The sequence below is a fragment of the Pangasianodon hypophthalmus genome, chromosome 4 (assembly GCF_027358585.1).
Source record: "Pangasianodon hypophthalmus isolate fPanHyp1 chromosome 4, fPanHyp1.pri, whole genome shotgun sequence".
Taxonomy (NCBI): Eukaryota; Metazoa; Chordata; class Actinopteri; order Siluriformes; family Pangasiidae; genus Pangasianodon; species Pangasianodon hypophthalmus.
The window spans coordinates 12414550-12438629 of NC_069713.1; the positions used below are offsets into that span (position 1 = coordinate 12414550).

The window sequence follows — 24080 nt, forward strand, 5'->3', positions numbered from 1 at the left end:
CACACACACACACACACACACGCATACATCAGGTCACACATATAACATGTAGACATGTTGTAAGAGTGTGTGATTGCATGTATATATGTGTTTATACCTGCGTGATGCGATGATGTTGTAGGTTAATGACGCGAGACATGGCCATCTGCATGCTGCCGAACACGGCCACAACCTCCAGCTTCTTATCATCAAATGATGGTGCACCGAAATTCTGCATCAACAACAGCAAATTTGTTTTGTAGTTTGTCATTTTTTTGTAGCGCCTTCTCCTGTCTAGGAGGTGAACTGCAAGTGGAATGAAAATACTGACATGCCTTTCCTTCCTCAGGGGACCAAATGTCTTTGCTGTCAATACACCCAAACCTTGCTATCCAGACATCATTCTGAGGAGCTGTATCCATGGTTTCCCATTCTGTTCAACTGAAAATCTGGGACTTTTTGGTCCTCATGTTGCAAGACTGCTGTCATTTATGATAGAAATTTTCATTGGAAACGTCATAAAAAAATAAACTCAACATCTGTGCTGATGTGAAAGACCACATGCTGGCACACTATTACCAGCTAGAAGTAATCTAGTTAACTAACGTGACTGTGTATTGTTGTTCAATTTTTTCCAAGCTGGCTCTGGAACTGTGCAGATGTTTACAGGCTGGATAATGGAAATCAGTATTAATATTCATGACAGATATCAGAAAAAGTGGTATGGTGTATGTGTGTTGCCTTTTACAATGAAGAGGCAGAGATGGCTTAGCTGTGTTCAGGTTAGGGCTAAATTGAGGAAAATCATTCAGGAAAAATGTAAATAGTTGTCTGAAATTGAGAAACTAGTGCCTTTAAAATAGCATCTTATACCATATATTTCTTTTCAACTGCGTCTTTCTGAAGGTAACAATGCACTTCTGTTGGCTCAGGTCTTTACATACAGTAACATCACAATAAACCCCACACCAGCCCCTCCAGTATGCTAACTCAGTCTTTCCTAGTTCTAGCTGTAAAGGAAGACATATAGGCCTTAGTAAGCCTTTAACCTAAATCTATCAGTTAGCAGATAAAGAGAAAATGTCTTATGTATGTAGGATGTGCGTCACTAAGCCGTCACTTAGAGGAAAGCCTCATCAGAAACATCAGCATTCTTCAGCTCTCTCTCTCTCACTCTCTCTCTCCCTCTCATACACACACACAAACACACACACATTTAATAATCTTTATGTTTGATCTCGTCTGAGCAAAAGCACAGAGACCAATTCCACAGTCTGCAGTCAAGTTCACGATTTCATAGTCAAGTTGAAGATTTCTGCTTAATCCTCATAATTACCAACAACAGAGATTTTCTCTATCTTTTTGCATTTTCGGTCTCCAGATAAATGTGGTTAAGACAGAGTGAATGTGTGTGAGGGTGAGACAAGGAGACTCACGTTATCCTCCTTGGTGCCTCCCCAAAAGTTTATGCCCCCTGCATAACTAGGGATGTTGAGCACAGCCAGACCCTGCAGGCTGGGCAAAGACATGGGCACACCATCACACTGAGAGAGAGAGAGAGAGAGAGAGAGAGAGACAGAGAGGGAGATTTTTCACTATACAATAACTGAAAGTTGTCTCAAGACAAGAAAAACAAGTAAAATAGGATCCCTTCTGCTGCCCCCCGACACACACATACACACACAAACACTGCAACACCCACAAGTAATCATGTCTAATCTGCATTAAAAGTTGAACACAGTACATTTCCTCATTGTTCAGAGAGGTTATGTGAGTAGCCTCACACCCACACACACCTCCAGCTGCACTCTTTGTTCCAGGTTCTTGTAGGTTTTCTGAACAAGCTCTTTGGTCCCCAGGACGCCGTACCACATCATGTTTTTCGTGCGACTGCTGTTGAGGGCAGAAGGAGACCGAAATCACACCATCAATACACATGAATACACAACAGTGTTAACAAGAAAAGCCAGTCCAAGAAAATCTGTGTATGTCAGTGAACATGATGGATTTTTTTTGTCAGATATGTGTTGCATAACAGTTAGAAAACAGTGAGGCAAAAGTCTGGTACAACAGCTACTTAATAATAAGCATCTCCATTTCTGTACTGACAAAAGAGACTACAGTCCCACCCACTCCTTCTCTTCTGAGTCACAATGCTTGGGAATTCACAGGTCAAAGTTCACCTAGACAGAAAGCCAAAATACCCTCTACCAGAAGCAAACGAACATTTTTCTCTTTCAGTGAATTGAACCTGGTGCTACTAGTCTGGCCGCTATTTAAGCTGAAACAGCAGAAAAGCGTAATCTTCTGGTGTCTCTCATATTGCTGTAATCGGGGGTCAACAATCGCAAATCCTACAGTTAAGCCATCAATATTATGGTTTCTGCTACTGTACAGGTGAGAAATATAGCCAAAAATGAATATAATTGCAAGAATGATTTCAAAATGTTGGCCAGTAACAGTATACATCATTTTTCTATTGAAATGTGATCTAAAATAATTTCTGAACAGCCATTTTGACTAAATGAAATGGAACTGAATTGAATTAACTAAACGAATTAGAAGAATTACTGGAATCATAAGGTATCCCACATGAAGAATTATTATTTGAATAGTATTGCAGAGAAACAAAACAGAGAACAAGTTTAACTGCCTAGCTAATAAACAGTGAACAATCAAAAGTGTACAATGCACAAGTACTAGAGTACATGCCAGAAGCAGTGACACGAGTGCTCACATTTAATCTCATACAGATCCATGGCCAGGGGGTCTGCGATTTTCTAATTCTATTTAAAAAATGGGCTCTACGGTTGGAAAGTTCAGAAATAAAAAAATGAAAAACCTATCTGGCCCCAATAAATAGACAATATATTACTGCAGTGTGCCAATTTTTTTGAATAATTTGTTTATAAATTTGTACTGTGGGTGCGCATGATTTTTTTTTGTTTGTTTACAGTTAAAGGTTCAAGAATAACAAGTTTGAGAGCCCCTCAACTAGATCATGGTACTTTAAGAACACAAACTCACAACTACGCAGAAATCAATGTGCTCTCAAAAAGCACCACATGATTATATAAATTCACTGTAAAGCTGATCTCCAATCCAACAATGCAGGTGAGAGAGCAAAAAATAGCCTCCTACTGCACCTGCACTTCTTAGGATGCTCATCCCTCTTGTTGTTGAACTCCAGAGAGATTTTGGCGTCCAGGCCAATTCCAAAGTAGTTATTCATCACACACTTCTCTGTGCATTGCCTGTGTGTGGAGAGAGACCGAGAGAAAGAAAGAGAGAGGATGGACAAATGAATAAATATGTATGCATAAACAAATCAGTAGGATATATTTATTACAGTCGTATTACAGACACAAAGCGATGATGCCATGATTACTGACTTTATTTAAAATTAAAGTGAGATGTATCGAAACCATTAACAGCATTATGATCTCCATTATTTCTGGAACCATGAGAATGTAATAAAACATCTAGTATAATAAGTGCATATGTAGCATGTAACTTTAACTTTAGTTAACATTTTACAGCAGATATATTGTACTTTAGAGCCACAGTTAATATCAGCATGACCTTCTCTTATCTTCTAGAACATCTTGAAGCGCTCTGATGTGTGTGTGTGTGTGTGTGTGTGTGTGTGTGTGTTCTTACTCCTCAGTAAAAGCTGTGGTGCTGTTGCAGCTGTCTGCTTTCTCCAGCACTATGGGGGTGGTGGAACTCAGGGCACTTTGACCTAAGAGGGACAGAAAATAACCGTACAAATGCTAAAAATGGATGGATATAAATGACAGACAGGCTCATATTTTGTATTCATAGTTCTTATTCTCAGGCATTAGGATCTGTCATTTTCTAAAAAATTAAATAAATATCAGCACATTGAGATTTTCAAACCCAATTTTATCTACAATTGCAATAACACCACCACCTACTGAGACCTTCCTCCTATCACAAAAAAACAGGATTAAAACTTAATTTTAAACAAGAGGCCTTTCTTTTTCTTCCAGACTGGTTTTGTGGACATCCACAAATCAGTCCTTGGTTTGATTACTAACTAAATATAAGAGACTGAAGTATTTTATACATAACAAATTCGAACATACATCTGAATCAACACATATATTTACACACATAGGAAATAAAGGAAGTGAAGTGAAGTGACTTGTGGCCAAGTATGGTGACTCATACTCAGAATTTGTGCTCTGCATTTAACCCATCCAAGTGCACACACACACTGTGAACACACACCCGGAGCAGTGGGCAGCCATTTGTTTTTTGCTGCGGCGCCCGGGGAGCAGTTGGGGGTTCGGTGCCTTGCTCAAGGGCTCACCTCAGTCGTGGTATTGAGGGTGGGAGAGAGTGCTGGTCATTCACTCTCCCCACCTACAATCCCTGCCGGCCCTGAGAGTTGAACCCACGACCTTCAGGTTCACCTTCGGGTTGCAAGTCCGACTCTCTCTATCCATTAGGCCACGACTGCCCCAAATAAATAACAAAATGTCTAATAAATCTGATTAACTATCAAATGTTAATTCACATAAACATGTCCTAGAGGCTCACATATTAATAATAAGCACGTGCTTTGGTAAGCATATGAGAATGGTTCTGACCTGATCCAATTAAGGGAATGAGACATTTGAGTGGCTACCGGAGCAGCAGCCTAACCGCATTAACCCTTTTTACAATCACACACTCTTCATCACGTTTCCACCAATGCTAATGGTCATGAAAATACCAACAAATATATATTCGCAACATCCACATGCACCAGCATCATGACCCATATGTCTTTTTTGTATTTTCTACCAAATTTGGTCTTGGCCAATTCCCATCCACCAGTCAGCTTTTCCCCATCATACAACAGCTACCAACTGGGGAGGGTGAAGTGTTACACATTATTCCTCCAACACATGTGAAGCTAGTCACCCACACACTGTCTACACACAGCTGCTCAGGCTGCGTCACAGGGCAGCATAACACACGTAACAAAACGCAATTTGCCATCTTCCGCACACATGAGCTCATAGACACCTGTTACTGGCTAGTGTCGCTGTGATTGCCAGGGGATAGAGAGCATAACATCCTTCCCACCCAGAGAGCACGGCCTAATCCCTTGGCTCCTGGCCACAGATGGCTGTTGCATCATTGGGATTCAAACTCGTGATCTCTGGACAATAGGGCAAACACTTTTCTGTTGCCTTCATATTCTCTAAATACTGCAATTAAGTGTTTTGAATTATTGTTTATTAGTATGATATCTTATATAGTATGGATTGTCGCTCAGAATAAGTCTATTATAACAATATGTATTCTAATCATTCATCTTCAGAAATAGCTTTATCCTGGTCAGCGCCATAGCGGATCTAGAAACACTGGGCTTGAGGTAGTAATACACCCTGTATACCAGTCCATCGCGGGGCACAATCCACACACACATTCACACACTCATTCACACTGGGGCAATGTAGTGTCACCAATCCACCTACAGCATGTTTTTGTGAGAAAACAGAACCCTGAAGCTGATGGGACGACGCTACCTGCTGTGTGTATGTGCACAAATAGTTTGGAATGTCACTCACGTGGCTCTGCCTCCTTGAGGTCCTCGCTGCTGCCTCTTTTTATTGAAGAGGACGAAGACATCCTCTGCACCTGAGTGTGTCTGTTCTGCTCATCCACCACTGATGAAACAAGAGGAGGGACAAAGGGATGAGTCAGTATCATAGGTGGTAGCAATGATTTAAGTACCATTTCATTACAGTGTGGTTTGGTATATAGTGATTTTAATGCTGTTTTTATGTATATATATATATATATATATATATATATATATATATTATATTTATAGCAGCTGTGATATATATTATGATTATGATGCACATGTGAGTACCTTCAGGGGAAAGTGGGAAAGTAGTTCTAATAAGCAATGTAATTTAATGATTCCACTCAATAAGCTTAGTAAAGGCTGCATGAATAATTATAAATAAATCGATATTCTCATCATGCATAAATAATTCAGGTCTGCATTAGCGTTAGCAGCGTGCTGACCTTTCTCTGCCTGCTCTATGATCTGCCGCAGTGCTTTCTTCAGGCTGTTGGCTCTCAGCATCAGCTGCTCTTTGGATCTGAAGGGTCTGGGGACACTGGGGGCATTCGGGGTGCTCGACTCGCTCTCCTGTTCAGGAGACTGGGAGCCTGCAGGCACTAGCTGAGCATCAGCCTCCTCGCTCAGTGCCCGCACCAGAGAGTCCAGCTTTTCATTCAGCATGGCACACTGAGGAGCACACAGGGTTAGAACACAGGTGAGAATGAGACAATATCACATGTGACATGTCAGAAGCAAGCTCAAACAGTGTTAAGTGTCTTAGGTGGGGATAACTAGGTACATAAGACATGACAAGTACAGAAAACACGCACACACACATCATGGTGCATGATTTTAATATTACAGATCTAAGAAGAAGGTATTAAAGAAGACTGAGTCATCAGGCTGAATCTGAACTGCAGCCTGCTGCACTGAGCTTCAGCCTACTAAAGTCAAATACAGCTATTACACTGTCACTTATACAACCTTCACATAACACACACTGTTTAAGCACCCCCTACACACATCCACTTCAAATCCGCCCCCAACACTTCCCTCCCACACACACACACACACACACAAACACATACACACACCTTTTTAGCCATAGCATCAGCCTCCTCCTTGTTTTCAGTGGCTTTCTCATAGGCTTTTCCAACCTCAGCTACAAACTCATTGACCGTCCCACACAAAAACCTACACACACACACACCAGGAATAATCAGTTTTATTACAGTTAATTAAGCAGAAATGTAGGAAGACAGACTTCACAGTATTGTGCAAAGGAGACCATAATGTCAAAATAATCTTACGAATACAAAAAAAGCTTTTGGCAATAATTTGAGCAAAACATTCACATGTACGTACATAATGTGATAATGGAATAACACCAGATCTGCATATAACTATTTGATTAACTAGCGATGTGTTAGCACTGCTATTTTTTAACAGTCATGTGAAATTAGTTAAAGTATCTTTTTAACCCAGCAGTGGTGTACTGATAAACCCTACATCACTTTGTATTAGCTATATACAGTATACACAGCATATACAGTATATACACTATACACAGCATATACAGTATATACAGTATACACAGCATATACAGTATATACAGTATACACAGCATATACAGTATATACAGTATACACAGCATATACAGTAGTCTGTATGCTACACTAGTGTCACAAGGTAATAACAGTTCCTAATGAGTTACACAAGCTGCTATACTGTTACAGGTTTATTTATTTTTATTTATTCTTCGTCAAGCTGATGCGCTAACTCTAATATGTTATTGTTTCTACACAGGGAATTGTACGATAGACACTCCACAAGTCCAATAAAAAAAAAAAATTAAAAATGTGTTGCCATTTGACGAACAAAAAAATATTGCTGACATGTTGACGTTTTCTGTAAGGAGATGTTTATTTAACGTTTTTGGAAGAAGTCTCCAGTGTCAGAAGTAACTCTCAGAGGTGTTACTTTCCACCAGAGGAAAGTCTTCAAGACAGTCTCTTTCTAACAAGCTGCATTTTTTTTTAAATGTTAACTTCAAGACAGAAAACAGAAAGGAATTTATTCCTCAGCTAAGACACTGTAGACTGTGTACATGACTAGCTGAACAATCTCATTACTGCTGACATCAGATGATGACGTGAGCAGGTGACTACAGCAAAAGTGTCACACATCTCATGATTGCAGAATAACTCGATTGACTGCTGCTCATTATGTTCCTTAAACAAGACTGATCATGCCTGAAAGGGAAACTCTAATATGACACACACAGATGTACTCACTTAGCAGAGGATATGACATCACTGTGTTTGTCCGAGTCCAAGATTTTTGTCAGATGAGAGGCGACAGAGTCAGCATAATGAGTAATCTGGAGAGAAAAGAAGGTTCACATAGTCAGAAGGTTTAGATAGATAGATAGATAGATAGATGTACTTTATTGCACCCCTGAGAAAGCAGGCTTGTACCTGGAGTGGAGAATCCGGTGGATCGTCATCTTTAACAATAACAGGTGCAGTTTTGGTGGGAACTTCATAAGTCATTACACTCCATCTGATAACACAACACACACACAGAAATTACACTGAAATTAGTAGCAAGGAAAATATTATGTATTTCCTAAAACCTATTTTCAAACCTCATGAATTACAGGTGACCAAATCCAGTGTGATTGTTTGAAATGTAGTCGTATTTGCTCACATGTACACACTGGTTGTTATAGTAATGACACAAACTAGCACAAACTAAGTAGTGCAGAATAGGAAAGAGTCAGCTCTGTACTGTAGCTTCCAATATGGAGATGTTCCAGTGAAATATCTTTGTACATATTTTGACATGCTTCTGAACATATTCAGTGCAGAAAACTACAAAACATTACGTTTTTCACAAAGAAATGAAAGCAAGGCCACTTTTTCACTGTACTGGTCACAAATTTCTTCCAGTAATAAGACAGAAATGACATAAAAAACAAATGAAATTAAATATGACTAGTGCAATTGAAATGCAAGACCAGAAATCCAATTTTAATCCTATTTAAAACTGATGTGATTTAAATCTGACTGGGAAAAAATCTATTTAGTTTTTTCTCCTTGTTCAAGCTGCAGGAAATGTTTCCTGTTTCAATTGGCAGAAAAATTGGACAACGAATCTAAGCCAAACAAAGCGTTTCAAAGTGTATGTACTAGTGAATGTGTGTGTGTGTGTGTGTGTTTACCTGTCCAACATCTTGGTGGTAGCTCTCTCCAGTTTCTCCAGGATCTGCAGCAGCTGTGCATCATCATCACACAACCCCCCCCAACCCAGCACCCGTGCCAGGTCATTTCCTGTGCCCAAGGGAAGCACGCCCAACTGGCACTGCAACAAGCACACACACACACACACACACACGTACACGAACACACTTACAGTTTACAAGAAGAATTCATTTGTTTTTATTGCAACATAATTACTTGCTTATTATTTCAAACCTGCTTGTGCAGTCCTAGTTTATCCAGTTCAGACAGAACCCAACCGACACTGCCATCACCTCCACACACCAGGATACGAAATGTCACAAACTTCTGGAATAGGCGTAGTCTACACACACACACACACACATCACCATACACACGTACACAAATACAGCTCAAAGCCTGGCCCATCTATATACAGTATAATGAAACTGTAAACTAGAATAGGTTAGACATTAGGAGTCATTATGCAGGCTGAATAATGGTAGAAATGATTTGAATATGTTTCTGTGTAATTAAAAATGAAATATGTGGTAAGTCTCACCCCAGCTGTGGTCCTCCATTCATGAGGTCAAAGACCTGTGCAGGGTTGAGCAGCTGTTTGAACTTGCGCAGGAACTTCACACCCTGGTTATCGCCACTCTTACTGTTCACCAACACCAGCAGAGGACTGGAGCAGGATGGACTTGTGGCTTTCCAGAACCCTGCAGAGAGACAGAGAGAGGTGCATGACCTACAAGACAAGCAGACATTTTCCCTAAATTAATATGCACAGGAACTGTGTGACTAATTTAGAATTTTAGGAATGTTTGGTATCTAGGCAGCCTTGGAGCGGGTTGTTTTTTTTTTTGTTTTTTTTTTGGCTCACTCCACTCAGTGAATCAGCAAAGGAAGAAAAAATAAAGCAAAAATTTCACCAACTATAGTCATGTCAGGAAAAGCAAGTATTCAATTTAACCCTTGTTATGTTTGGGTCAGGGGCAAAAAATAAATATCTAAATATTCAAAAATATTAAAAAGTGACATCTGTGAAGCTAATTGCTTCCCGCTTTCATACAGTTTGTGAATGTATGAGGGAGAACTCACTCTGATTCTGAGGCAATGTTATATATGTCATATATAAAGTATATAAAGTATGCTGCTGGCTCCATTCAGGCCTATTCACACTGGATACTTTTTAGAAGAGCTGTTTTTGTTTTTATAAGCTTTTACAAGTGTTTTAATCCACACTTGCTGTGCTAGAGGCTCATGAAAGATGAGTCCTTACATCACGCTTTGTTTGACATTAGGCTGTAGTCAATACTGCCACTGTCAACTCCACGATAATTCCAAGACCAGGACTAGCTGAGATCGAGTCAAGACCGTGTCTTAAGAGGGGTTGAGGCCAAGTCAAGCAAGTCCAAGACTGAGTCGAGATTGACCCCGACAACCATCAAATCCTTTTCAAGGCCAAGCCTTTACATCAACTAGTCAGCTTCTTTTGCGCATTGCACCAATGATCAGTCTATGTTTCCTAAAATCTTTCATTTAAAACCAAGATCATATTTTGCGAGACCAATAAATGTCAATAAGTCCAAGACAATCCCAAACCAATACTGAAAATATCTTGAGACCAGACTCGAGTCCAAAACTGGACTCCAGTCCTATAGCCCAGGCTTGCCATCGAAACTTTTTTCAGTTATGCACATAAGTGTAGTGTAAACTCCATAGAAATCCACTGGAATCACATAATCGCACTTTCTACATGCTGTAAATCTACTCAGTTTGGGTTTGTAGTCAAAGAATACTGTTATTATTAGCTAGATATTTTATTTGGTTCTGTGGGTAAAGTTCAAAATTTTTAAGTCTTATATCCTAACTTATATTCTGTAGCTTTAAAAATCCTATTTACTGTATATTACAAAAATAGTATTTGCTTTTAAAGTAACAAGGCAAAATAACCGTCTCATATCTGATTTTTCAAGGCCACAAATCATTCATTTCATCCATTGGTATTATGTAGATATAATCAGATATAGGTCATAAATGGACTTTACTCTATACATTACTCACAGTGGCAAAGCTTGACAAGCCTCTAACAAACAATTAGTGGACTTTTCCTTAATTCATGCATTTTAATGCAACATTGTGTGATGGCCAGTACAATGGATGCAGGATCGGGAAGGCTAGAACTGTTACAAAGGACTGATGTAAACCTAAAACGTGATTTTTATGGCTTAATTAAATTCCCTCAACAGTTATTTACACTGTCACTTATGCATGCCTGCCAACATGAGAAGGACTTTTGAGGCCCCATTTCCATCAGTAATGCTTTTATTTATCACCACTGAACTAAAGGGAAGATATTTTGTAAATAAAAAAAAAGTTAGACTACAGCATGTAAAGAGTTTTTACAGGGCAATATGACATGACATTGCTAAGTAGTATTACTAAGGACACAAAGACGAAAATGTTAAATTACCCAAAAAATTTAAAAATAAACATTTCGTTTTAAGGTTCGTTTGCGATTTAAGGTTCAAGGTTTTCTATTCTGTATAGAAACACATGTGGTGCTGAGGCAGTTGTCGGGCAACCATTACCATCTGAATCAATGCTGTTGAGAGCTGTGGGAGGAATGATGGACACTTTACACTGACCCAGAGGACACACCTTCCCCAACTGCTCCTTACAGCTACTGTGTACCTGCACACCAAACACACACACATCACATTACTGTGACGTAAATTTAAGTCTCGCATGTGTATATATATAGATATATATACACACATACACATACACATACAAGTGTGTGTGTGTGTGATATATATGTGATACTGTATATAATAATAGTACTTTAGACTTGCTAACAAAGTGCTATTTCAAAATCTGGGGGAAACTATGAGGTCAAAAATACTACTGATATTTATGATAATTTTATATAAAAATATACTATGTAGCAGAAAAAATAAGCATTTGTTACAAAAAATACAGAAGATCCACAATTTAAAGAGAATTACTATTATATTATTTAGCAAAATATTAATATTATGTTTTAATATCACCTAGTAATATGTGTATGAGTTCCAGTCTTCATTAATGCTGTGTGTTAAGTCAAAGTCCAGAACACTTACGATGGCTTTGCACCAGAGACAGCGCCAGTCCTGCAGCCTGCGCACACTGCCGCATGTCCGATCACACACCACACACTTAGCACTGACCGGCAGGTTCCCCTCCAGCCACTGGTGAGGCATGGACACCTGGACACGTACACACACACACACACACACACACACACACACACACACACACACAGCAGTTCTCACTTATTCACCACTAAATGCATAATTACACTAACAAAAAGATACATCTATTCAAAGATATAAACTCACCCCATCTTCATCCTCGATGATGTCATTTCCTATAGAAGCCAGCGTGGTCCACTTACAGGTGTTAGTGGATCGGACAGCACAGCGTTTATGAGCTTTAAACTTACACACTGGAACACACAAAGAATGAGATAGTGAGAGATTACATAGAACGGAAGATACACAGAAGGAACACTGATGCAGCAATAAACTAGATAAAGAGAACATAGTGGCAGGAGCGTGGCTGTTTTGTGTTGCTGTTTGTGCTGTTGTTTGAATTGTTGTTTGCATGTTTACCTTCACAGGACAGGCCGTGAGAGGTGACTCCTGGCAGTGCCTCCCGACAGACGTTACAGAATGTAGGGCGAGCATGAGAGCACGCATACCAATTATGCATCCCGGAGAAGTGTTCCATATTAAACTGACTGGCCTGAGATCACACACAACACACACTTCATCACTATACACTCATGTAAACATCATCTGTAATAAAAACATATCGCACCTATGTGTGTGTATGTAAGCAAAGTCAGTGTGCATGCAAAAGTGACAGAAATTCACTGATTCTGAAATACATATGTTGCACTTCTGACACTTCAAAACCACCAAAAGAAAGCAGTGTCCACCACCTACTTCCTGTTAACAAGGTTAAAGGTCAAAGGTCAAACACTGACCTCATATGTCTCCCATTTCTGTACAGACTTCAGAGCACTGATCCAATCCTCCATCTCCTTCCTGCTCTCTGCACATAGCATCAGCTTACGGAAAGGAGTGATCACCTGAAAACAGGTTAAGGTGAAAGGAGTGAGAGAGAGTGTGTGAAGAGCTGTAAAAGAAGCGAAAGCAAATAGTTTAAAAAGTAAGTGAAAGCAAGTCAGGGAGAGTTAGTGAAAGTGAGCCAGTGCATGACCCTGTAAGTAAGTTAAAGGGAGGGACTGAGGGACTGAATAAGTACAACATGAGTGAGCGAGTGAGTGAGTAGAGTTGACTGCACTGTAAAACTGTATATACTCACTGCACAGTTGTGGACACTCACTGTAAAGCTATGTGTACTCTGTAAAGCTGTATATACTCACTGCACAGTTGTGTACACTCACTGTAAAGCTATGCATACTCTGTAAAGCTGTATATACTCACTGCACAATTGTGGACACTCACTGTAAAGCTATGCGTACTCTGTAAAGCTGTATATACTCACTGCACAATTGTGGACACTCACTGTAAAGCTATGCGTACTCTGTAAAGCTGTATATACTCACTGCACAGTTGTGTACACTCACAGTAAAGCTATGCGTACTCTGTAAAGCTGTATATACTCACTGTAAAGTTGTGTACACTCACTGTAAAGCTATACGTACTCTGTAAAGCTGTATATACTCACTGTAAAATTGTGTACACTCAATGTAAAGCTATACGTACTCTGTAAAGCTGTATATACTCACTGTAAAGTTGTGTACACTCACTGTAATGTTATGCGTACTCTGTAAAGCTGTATATACTCACTGTAAAGTTGTGTACACTCACAGTAAAGCTATGCGTACTCTGTAAAGCTGTATAAACTCACTGTAAAGTTGTGTACACTCAATGTAAAGCTATACGTACTCTGTAAAGCTGTATATACTCACTGCACAGTTGTGTACACTCACTGTAAAGCTATGCGTACTCTGTAAAGCTGTATATACTCACTGTAAAGTTGTGTACACTCACTGTAAAGCTATACGTACTCTGTAAAGCTGTATATACTCACTGTAAAGTTGTGTACACTCACTGTAATGTTATGCGTACTCTGTAAAGCTGTATATACTCACTGTAAAGTTGTGTACACTCACAGTAAAGCTATGCGTACTCTGTAAAGCTGTATAAACTCACTGTAAAGTTGTGTACACTCAATGTAAAGCTATACGTACTCTGTAAAGCTGTATATACTCACTGCACAGTTGTGTACACTCACTGTAAAGCTATGCGTACTCTGTAAAACTGTATATACTCACTGTAAAGTTGTGTACACTCACTGTAAAGCTATACGTACTCTGTAAAGCTGTATATACTCACTGTAAAGTTGTGTACACTCACTGTAATGTTATGCGTACTCTGTAAAGCTGTATATACTCACTGTAAAGTTGTGTACACTCACAGTAAAGCTATGCGTACTCTGTAAAGCTGTATAAACTCACTGTAAAGTTGTGTACACTCAATGTAAAGCTATACGTACTCTGTAAAGCTGTATATACTCACTGCACAGTTGTGTACACTCACTGTAAAGCTATGCGTACTCTGTAAAGCTGTATATACTCACTGTAAAGTTGTGTATACTCACTGTAAAGCTATACGTACTCTGTAAAGCTGTATATACTCACTGTAAAGTGAGTATATACATGAAGCTGTGTGTACTCAGTGTATAGCTGTGTGTTGTCTGTAAAGCTGTGTGTAAAGCTATACGTACTCTATACGTACTCTGTAAAGCTGTATATACTCACTGTAAAGTGAGTATATACATGAAGCTGTGTGTACTCAGTGTATAGCTGTGTGTTGTCTGTAAAGCTGTGTGTACTCACTGTAAAGTTGTGTACACTCACTGTAAAGCTATGCGTACTCTGTAAAGCTGTATATACTCACTGTAAAGTTGTGTACACTCACTGTAAAGCTATACGTACTCTGTACAGCTGTATATACTCACTGTAAAGTTGTGTACACTCACTGTAAAGTTATACGTACTCTGTAAAGCTGTATATACTCATTGCACAGTTGTGTACACTCACTATAAAGCTGTGTACATTCACTGCAAAGCTGTATACCCACTGCATAGTTGTGTATATTCACTGTAAAGATGTACACTCACTGTAAAGCTGTGTGTACTTGCTGTAAAGTTGTGTACACTCACTGTAAAGCTATACGTACTCTGTAAAGCTGTATATACTCACTGTAAAGTGAGTATATACATGAAGCTGTGTGTACTCAGTGTATAGCTGTGTGTTGTCTGTAAAGCTGTGTGTAAAGCTATACGTACTCTATACGTACTCTGTAAAGCTGTATATACTCACTGTAAAGTGAGTATATACATGAAGCTGTGTGTACTCAGTGTATAGCTGTGTGTTGTCTGTAAAGCTGTGTGTAAAGCTATACGTACTCTATACGTACTCTGTAAAGCTGTATATACTCACTGTAAAGTGAGTATATACATGAAGCTGTGTGTACTCAGTGTATAGCTGTGTGTTGTCTGTAAAGCTGTGTGTACTCACTGTAAAGTTGTGTACACTCACTGTAAAGCTATGCGTACTCTGTAAAGCTGTATATACTCACTGTAAAGTTGTGTACACTCACTGTAAAGCTATACGTACTCTGTACAGCTGTATATACTCACTGTAAAGTTGTGTACACTCACTGTAAAGTTATACGTACTCTGTAAAGCTGTATATACTCATTGCACAGTTGTGTACACTCACTATAAAGCTGTGTACATTCACTGCAAAGCTGTATACCCACTGCATAGTTGTGTATATTCACTGTAAAGATGTACACTCACTGTAAAGCTGTGTGTACTTGCTGTAAAGTTGTGTACACTCACTGTAAAGCTATACGTACTCTGTAAAGCTGTATATACTCACTGTAAAGTGAGTATATACATGAAGCTGTGTGTACTCAGTGTATAGCTGTGTGTTGTCTGTAAAGCTGTGTGTAAAGCTATACGTACTCTATACGTACTCTGTAAAGCTGTATATACTCACTGTAAAGTGAGTATATACATGAAGCTGTGTGTACTCAGTGTATAGCTGTGTGTTGTCTGTAAAGCTGTGTGTACTCACTGTAAAGTTGTGTACACTCACTGTAAAGCTATGCGTACTCTGTAACGCTGTATATACTCACTGTAAAGTTGTGTACACTCACTGTAAAGCTATACGTACTCTGTACAGCTGTATATACTCACTGTAAAGTTGTGTACACTCACTGTAAAGTTATACGTACTCTGTAAAGCTGTATATACTCATTGCACAGTTGTGTACACTCACTATAAAGCTGTGTACATTCACTGCAAAGCTGTATACCCACTGCATAGTTGTGTATATTCACTGTAAAGATGTACACTCACTGTAAAGCTGTGTGTACTCTGTAAAGCTGGGTATATTGTCTGTAATGAAGTGTGTACATTGTAAAGCTGCATGTACTCACTGTATAGCTGTGTGCACTGTCTATGAAGCTGTGTGTACTCAGTGTATAGCTGTGTGTTGTCTGTAAAGCTGTGTGTACTCACTGTAAAGTTGTGTACACTCACTGTAAAGCTATGCGTACTTTGTAAAGCTGTATATACTCACTGTAAAGTTGTGTACACTCACTGTAAAGCTATACGTACTCTGTAAAGCTGTATATACTCACTGTAAAGTTGTGTACACTCACTGTAGTTATACGTACTCTGTAAAGCTGTATATACTCACTGCACAGTTGTGTACACTCACTATAAAGCTGTGTACATTCACTGCAAAGCTGTATACCCACTGCATAGTTGTGTATATTCACTGTAAAGATGTACACTCACTGTAAAGCTGTGTGTACTTGCTGTAAAGCTGTGTGTACTCTGTAAAGCTGGGTATATTGTCTGTAATGAAGTGTGTACATTGTAAAGCTGCATGTACTCACTGTATAGCTGTGTGCACTGTCTATGAAGCTGTGTGTACTCAGTGTATAGCTGTGTGTTGTCTGTAAAGCTGTGTGTACTCACTGTAAAGTTGGGTGTACTGTCTGCACTGTAAAGCTGTGTGTACTCACTGTAAAGCTGTTGTTTATGTTCTTGGTGCTTGTTTCTGCCACGCTGGCATCAGAAAGGTCGACCTCATCAAATATAAGGGACTACAACAAAAGAAGCAGGTTGTTAAACAAGGTCAGACAAACTGTTCCATTAAGATAAGAGTTATTACCGCTATTACCTTTGAGTCCTTGGCATAGTAGAGAGTCCTGCCTCTTAGTTTGAAGTACCTCCTCTTCCATCTCTGAAAAGAGCTGGTCTGCTTCAACAGGATGCCCTCCTTCACACTCTTCTACAGGTCAAAAGAGAAAGTTCATGATGAGAGACTTACCTAAGTGGGTATAGCATGTGAATCTGTGTGAGGAATATCCAAAAAACATGGCTTAAAGGCATAACTTATTCAGATTCCACAGCGGCACAGATGGAAAATTCAATTTCTAGTGCAGACACTATGATGTGACCTGTGCTTATTTTGACATATTTATCCCAATTGTAGTTAAATGTTATGTGGAAGAACGTGTCCTAAGTCACTTAGCAACATTCCTGTGGCTGTGAAAAACTTTCACGTTTCCAAAAAGGAACAGCATTCTTAATGAAGCATGTCACTACTTCATTTCAATACAGCAGTTATTCAGTTAGCATTCCTGAAGGAAAATTATAACCGTCACATTGTGTATCTGTGACTTAGCAGACAGCTCTTTTGTTTTGCAATATCACATTGTTAGAGGAGCAATGTCTCTCTTTTCAACTAATTTGACTATGGCCTCTTGTAAAATGTACCCCACAACACAACACACTTAATCCTGTCTCACTGGTAGTTCAGTTTCAAGACACCTAAAGTAACAGCTTTCTACTGTATTCAAAAAATATTTTTTAGGAAAGACTGACACCTGTGAGTGTTCAACTTTTGACTGACAGTGTATGTTAGACAGAATGCATCAACTGTGCCGCACACACACACACACACACACACACACACCCTATATGATGTCAGATGATGACTCAGACTACTCAGAGTGACGCACTAGACCCATTTAATCTTTACACTTCCTCCTCTGTCCTCTCTGCCCTCTCCCTCTGTGTCCTCATTCCCACACCTCATTTTCCTCATTTTTGTTCTTTCAAACATTTCCCCCTCCTTCTCATTCTCCTCTCTATGTTCTCTATATCTCTTCTGATCTACAATGTCCTTCACAGTGCTGAATCTTAAAATCCCACAATGTCCAACAAAGTTCATTAGTTCAATTTGTGTGTTATTGCTTTGTGAAGTCCTGGGTAACAAAGTATCTCAGTGACGCATATTTGAAAATGTAATTTGGTCTCTACATGTGTGTATGTGTGTGTGTGTGTGTGTGTGTCGAATAACAGAAAAGTTGAAGACATCACCGTCGTCTGCTGTCACCGTTAACATGTGAGTAGATTGTTAAACCGTTGCAGTTAGTCGGAGCTAGCAGGACTTGAAATGCTTAGTGCACAGCTATGAGCAATTACTCTAGCAAGCGAGAGTAGTGTGAAGCTTTAGCTTTTACCTTTTTTATCCACCTTTTATCATAAGACAGAGTCACAAGAGTGAAAGAGATAGAGAAGCCAATAAGCAAGAGAAAATGACAGACCTAGAGACAAAAAAGACAGAGGAAAAAAATAGAAAGATATAATTATTCTCTCTAAGCACAGCTCACACAGGAAATCAGCTCAAAGGCAATAAAGCGGTAAGAAACAAACCATTACAATAACCATGTTCCTGCAGCCAGGACTAACCATTAGCAGAGAAAACACATCTGCTGAACACATCTTTTTTAAATTATGTACTTTTAGCTATTTTTTAAATCTATAACTCTAGTTAGTTTTCATCATGTATTTTTCATCCTTGCTTACATAAAAATAGGAAGATGTTTGGGAATAACAAGCCTGCTTAATACTGGCAATGTGATACATTTAGAGCGTTAGATACCACAAGCCATCAACAGCCTGTGTTAATCATGCAAGTCTAATGCTATTAGCAACAGCTAGCACAGCCAGCTAGTTTAGTCTTAGTTTCACAAGTAACACAACAGAGGACAATACAATGAGTGTTTAGTATTAACAAGTTTATTTGCTAATGAGAAGCACCATGAAATAGTGCTTTAATGCTAAATCATAGCTAGCATAAAGGCGTGGGAAGGGTACTGTCTGAACAGACAGGTAAACAGAGTCAGCTAGCTTCTTATAAGACTTAAATAAACCTACAACCATAGTGACCATATGTATAATTAATCTTAAATGTTTAACATGCTACTTCCTTTTTGTCTTGTTCAGGTTTGTGTATTTTCACCTCCACTCAACTGCTATCTAGCTAACTTAGCTAACAGGTTTTCCTTGCTCCTTCACAACACTGTATCACTACTTTTTTATACAAAAATTTATGAACTTGACTGAGATGTCTCTGCTTATGCTTATGGAACAAAAATATCATTACTGGTAATACTTAGTAAGTTTTTTTTTTTTTAATGGTGACTAAACCTACACCATTGGAAGCACGTAATGTGCCCCAGAGAGAAACCTGATTCAATTCCTTTTAGGTGGATTTGTCCATCGTGTACATTACACTATACTAAGCGCTCATAATTTCTGTTGAAAGATGTTGATCTCAGCAGCCTCACGCAAACCAATAAATCTACCCCAGCATGCCACCACCTTTCACTGTTATAATGTTGCGGATGGCTATAAAAGGTCTTTAGAGTGTCACACCTCTCCCGATCAAGGTTCCCTACACAAGTCGCCACAAACTAATCATCTAAAATGGCTCTCTGAAAGCCCAATGTCAGCCGATCACTCTTATCTGACAGTTACCACGGTAACACCAATGAGTTGTCTGCAAACACAGTCGTCAGTTGTTTAATCAGTGGACTAGGGAAAAGGTGGGGCAAACTTGCAGGTAAAGAGCACATTAAACACACAAGTTACATTTCAACAAAGCAAAAACTATGAGTGCATTTTAGGTGTGAACTGGTCTATATACACCAGAATATATGTCTATATATAAACTGGAAGTCTTTTTCATAGCCAACTATCAAAGACTGATAAAGATGTAGTAAAAATATACCTGAAACATTGCAGAAATATTCCTATTTTCAAGTCTATTCTACAACAAAACTAAACCAAATCCTGGAGAGCATTTCCTTGCTCCAGTTCCAGGACCAAACTGCATTTTGTATTCTTATTCACAATCACATTGAATAAGTGGATTAAAGTGCAGAGGATGATAGCGATCAGAACCTTGTTAAAAAATAGCAAGTAAGTTGTTGTTTTTTTCAGTGCAGGAATGTACCAAGCTGAAATGTTTGCACTTCTCTGCTCTGTATGGCTTTATTTTAATCACCTGGATTGTGTGATAAGATTTGTGTTTGACCTTGGTACGCAATATCTGATGAAGTGTACTTTATGTGCTTTTCGCACCTGCAGCGAGTTGATTGACCTGAGCACAGCAGTACTACACACTGGGAATAAGGCTTAGTGAAATTTCACACTTGAGTCCATTTACTGATTGCCCGTTATTACAAAACGGCAGCTCTGCAAATATGTCCCAAAAATGAATACCCTTCAAGTGCTTTTAATATTCACTTTCTCTCTGATTTCATTAAAGGTGCTTTTGTGTGTGGTGGTCTGGGAAAACTTGCTGGATGTCGCTGCAGCTAAATTCTGGCAAAAAGACAAAAGATAGTTGGGAGTTTTTTGCATAACAATCAATTCACACTGTAATCAGATGTTGGCTGTCTGCGATCCTCTTGTTGCAGTGGAATCTTTAAATGCTTTATTGTGCTATTCATTTTCAGAACTATGTAAAGAAAATGTAAAGGTTTTTCCCAGGCCACAACACATATGCAGCATGTAGTCTGTTTGAACTGAACCCTTGGATGCATTTAACTCCAAACTGGTCCAAGTTTGCCTGTGAGAGATTGATCACCCTAGTATGATTTGATTGCAGTGAGAACTTGATTCGATCCAAATGCAGGAAACCAACAAAAACAGTGCCCTAAAGTGCATTTAAACTGTATGCTGTTTAAGAATCTATCCATGGTGCATTTCAATGAGACCAGTGACTGTGCCATGAGTTACATTTCCCCTGATGCTGTTAGACACTGAGCTCATGCTAATGTGAAGAGACACAGAGCTCATGTTAATGTGCCTGGACATGGAGCTACACCAAGTCTGGCTAACAGGAACATCACACACATTTCTTGGCCATATGCAAATGCAATCTCTGTGGGTTCCCTTCACATGTCTTGAAAATAAGTTTTTAGTCTGTGTGCCTGGGTGAACTCTAGGAACTCTGGATAGTCAGTTCCACTCACCCTTGCTAAATAAATCTGAATTACACTTGGGCTAAGCTTAGTGTTAAACATGTTGTGTTATGGAATGACATTTGGTAATGAGAAGAATTTACTTAAGAACTGAATACAGTGTTATCTGGTCTGTCAGCTGAAAGTCCTGTCCAGCATTTACAGCTGCACCAATGCTCTGTAGCAAGTGATATTAGCCAGCTAGATAATCTTATACCGGTCACAATAAACCGACAACACATATCCTAAGTGGATCTCTCAGTGGCATTGCATAGCAAAGTTTAAATCCTGTCCCTTCTGAGATATGCCAGATTACGTTGACTCAACAAAAGAGATGCGGCATTTTGTAAGACTTTCATGCTGCATTTTTTTCATCTGTGTATTTGATGTTTTAACCAAAGACTAATGGTGACAGCTTGATCAATGAGGCATGTGCCTTGCTGTGATTCTGTTATAAGGAGTATAATAGGAGTTCCTTTTACTATATTCACATGATTATTTATCCAATTTCATTTTTCAGCTCTGCCATATAAGGCTATTCACATCCCTCAAGAAGGAGAACTGACTCCTCAATGGTGGTTCTATGTATTCAAATGATATCATATCTCCTGGAATTTGAGGCTACAGCCATTAGACAAAGTGTCCACACTTCACTGTCTTCATCAGCTAGTAATTAATCTAATGAGGTCATTACAGCCCAAACTAACCCTCTCTCTAAAAAGTGAAATTCTAAGAGCTGATGCTGATTCAATTCCAAGCCAGTTGCTGAGTGAGAGTATCTGCAACCATCATAATATTCCTAATTCATTTCTGCAAATTCATCTAACAGCACAGACTGTGTCTGTGCGAGAGACTTCCACACTCATCTATCTTCAGTAGGTACTTTTATCCTGGCCAGGGTTGGCATAAAAATATACTCTGGACAAGATGCCAACCCATTACAGGCACCACAAATGCACAAACCCAGAAAAAGCATCCCATCTGAGGTTGACCTGAGTGTCTCTGCCCCCCAGGTGAGAGGAGTCGTAAATGCTTTCAGGTTCTAAATGGATCCATATAGTGTCCCTAGAGGCTAAACATTACATAACCAAGTGCTGCATTTGAAAAGCTAAACGAACCATCAGCAGCTCTCCTGGATGGCTATCATGCAGGCCAGAATGTTTTATTTCGAGTAGTTGAACTGTGATACAGTATATGGCTGCATATATCTGATAACTCAATACACTGGAAAACATCATGTACTGCTTTTTAACACTGTTTCAATTAATGTATGAGTGTGGTTACAGGCTAGTGGAGCAGTTAATAAAGCTGCTAGGCCAAGAACCTGATCAGCAGCTGGCACAAGACATGATCAATGCTAATCCTACTCCAATGCTAATCCTGTTAATCCAGCAGTCAGAGCTGTTAGAGCCATGCTTTTTGCTTTTTAAAGCCATCTGTTCAATTCTTTGTGGGGTTTCTGTATGTTAACTTTGTACGACAAATCCAGCTAAAGAATTCAGAGAGACTTTTCCAGTTCACACCTCACTGCAATTCGCATCCTAAGGGGTTTCATGTTAATAATGTTTGAGGAGGTACGTTTAGTCTTATCTACATTCACTCTTATTTACTCTTGTCTAGTCATTTCGCTTGTATCCAGAGCCACATAGAAAAAGTGCAAACTGTATAACATGAAAAGATCATAACATGAAAAACTGCAAAATAATTCAGGTTCTTATAAGTGCTAGTGTAGTCTAGGACATAGTACAGTAACTAAAAAGGGACAAATCTAAAATCTAAAATTAAAATACATTCAAAACCAATAAATGCTAGTGAAAAGAAATACAAGATATGGGTTATCCTAGGTATCGTCGGAAGAGGGACATGTTTACATCTTGGCGGAAAAAAACAGAGACACTGGAGTGTAGAGGGAAGATGAGTCCACCAACGAGTCAGGAAATCTTGAGTTATGAGCATGCTCAAAGTAGGACATAATTGCTGTTCCACCTTTTTTCATGTCAAAATAGCTGTTCTCAGCTCCTAAAATCAGTTTTTCATTAAAAAAAAATGTGTACTACACTACACATATACAAAAATATGTGCAGTGTAGTAGACAGTGTAGTAGACCAACCAGCTTGCTGGAAACTGCAAGCAACTAAATAAAAGCTACACTGCTAATGCTACCACGACATCTTCTGTGGTTATTATTACATTTACAGTATATGCAAGAAAATGCCTACATCATATTTAACCAGGTCTTAAAAAGAGCTGCTTGAACCTGCACTGGCTCCAACACTAAAAGGGTCAGTGGAAAAGGGTACTTGAGGCTTGGAATGGGAGGACAAGAGTTATACAAGAGTTATACAAGAGTTATTTACATTCTGGATTAATTCCAGATGATTATTCTGTTTGTATGGACTGTCCACTGAGTCCCAGTGTAAGCTGCTAAAGTAAAAATGATAATGTATAGAACAAGTCTATTAATGTAAACCTGTCATTTGCAGCTGCACTACTATCAGAGTTCCTGTTATAGACAATTAAACAACGACTCCTGACCAACCAGAATCCAACAGTGCTGCAGTATATAGTGCAGTCAGGGTTTAATATATCAGTAAGGGCAGTGGTAGCTCAGAGGTTGTCCCAAGTCTACAAGGCAGTCAGGGAAGTGCCCTTGAGCAGGCCTTTGAGCAGGAAGTAGCCCCTTACCATCGACTATTCATGCATGGACTAGATTCTGATTTAGTTATAAGTCATCTTGGATCAAAATTTCTGAAAAATGAATAAATGTACATCTTCCTGGTTTATGTTACAAAAACAAGACATTTGCATTTGAAGGCTGTTCATTCAACAGAACATTGTTATAGGATGTTACTTCTCTGTTGTCTCATAAAG

At 39.1% G+C, this 24080-nt stretch overlaps 1 protein-coding gene across 7 annotated transcripts in view; it reads right to left on the reverse strand.

Moving 5' to 3' along the window:
• Positions 1-24080, reverse strand: part of si:dkey-172j4.3 (diacylglycerol kinase delta) — an 85068-nt gene that overhangs the window by 11656 nt on the left and 49332 nt on the right. For 5 of the 7 annotated variants that reach the window (XM_053233300.1, XM_053233299.1, XM_053233301.1 and 2 more), the window contains 20 exons: positions 17072-17182; positions 16914-16994; positions 12827-12931; positions 12450-12582; positions 12177-12283; positions 11919-12044; positions 11388-11490; positions 9353-9512; positions 9046-9154; positions 8793-8932; positions 8047-8131; positions 7864-7949; positions 6664-6763; positions 6031-6256; positions 5565-5663; positions 3640-3721; positions 3126-3233; positions 1776-1872; positions 1416-1523; positions 98-211 (listed from right to left, as the gene is read on the reverse strand). In XM_053233300.1, coding sequence (XP_053089275.1) covers positions 98-211; positions 1416-1523; positions 1776-1872; positions 3126-3233; positions 3640-3721; positions 5565-5663; positions 6031-6256; positions 6664-6763; positions 7864-7949; positions 8047-8131; positions 8793-8932; positions 9046-9154; positions 9353-9512; positions 11388-11490; positions 11919-12044; positions 12177-12283; positions 12450-12582; positions 12827-12931; positions 16914-16994; positions 17072-17182 — 2280 coding nt within the window. Of the gene's footprint in view, positions 1-97; positions 212-1415; positions 1524-1775; positions 1873-3125; positions 3234-3639; positions 3722-5564; positions 5664-6030; positions 6257-6663; positions 6764-7863; positions 7950-8046; positions 8132-8792; positions 8933-9045; positions 9155-9352; positions 9513-11387; positions 11491-11918; positions 12045-12176; positions 12284-12449; positions 12583-12826; positions 12932-16913; positions 17011-17071; positions 17183-24080 lie in introns of those variants that run through there. The other 2 variants (XM_034303299.2, XM_034303298.2) reach the window with 1 other exon arrangement.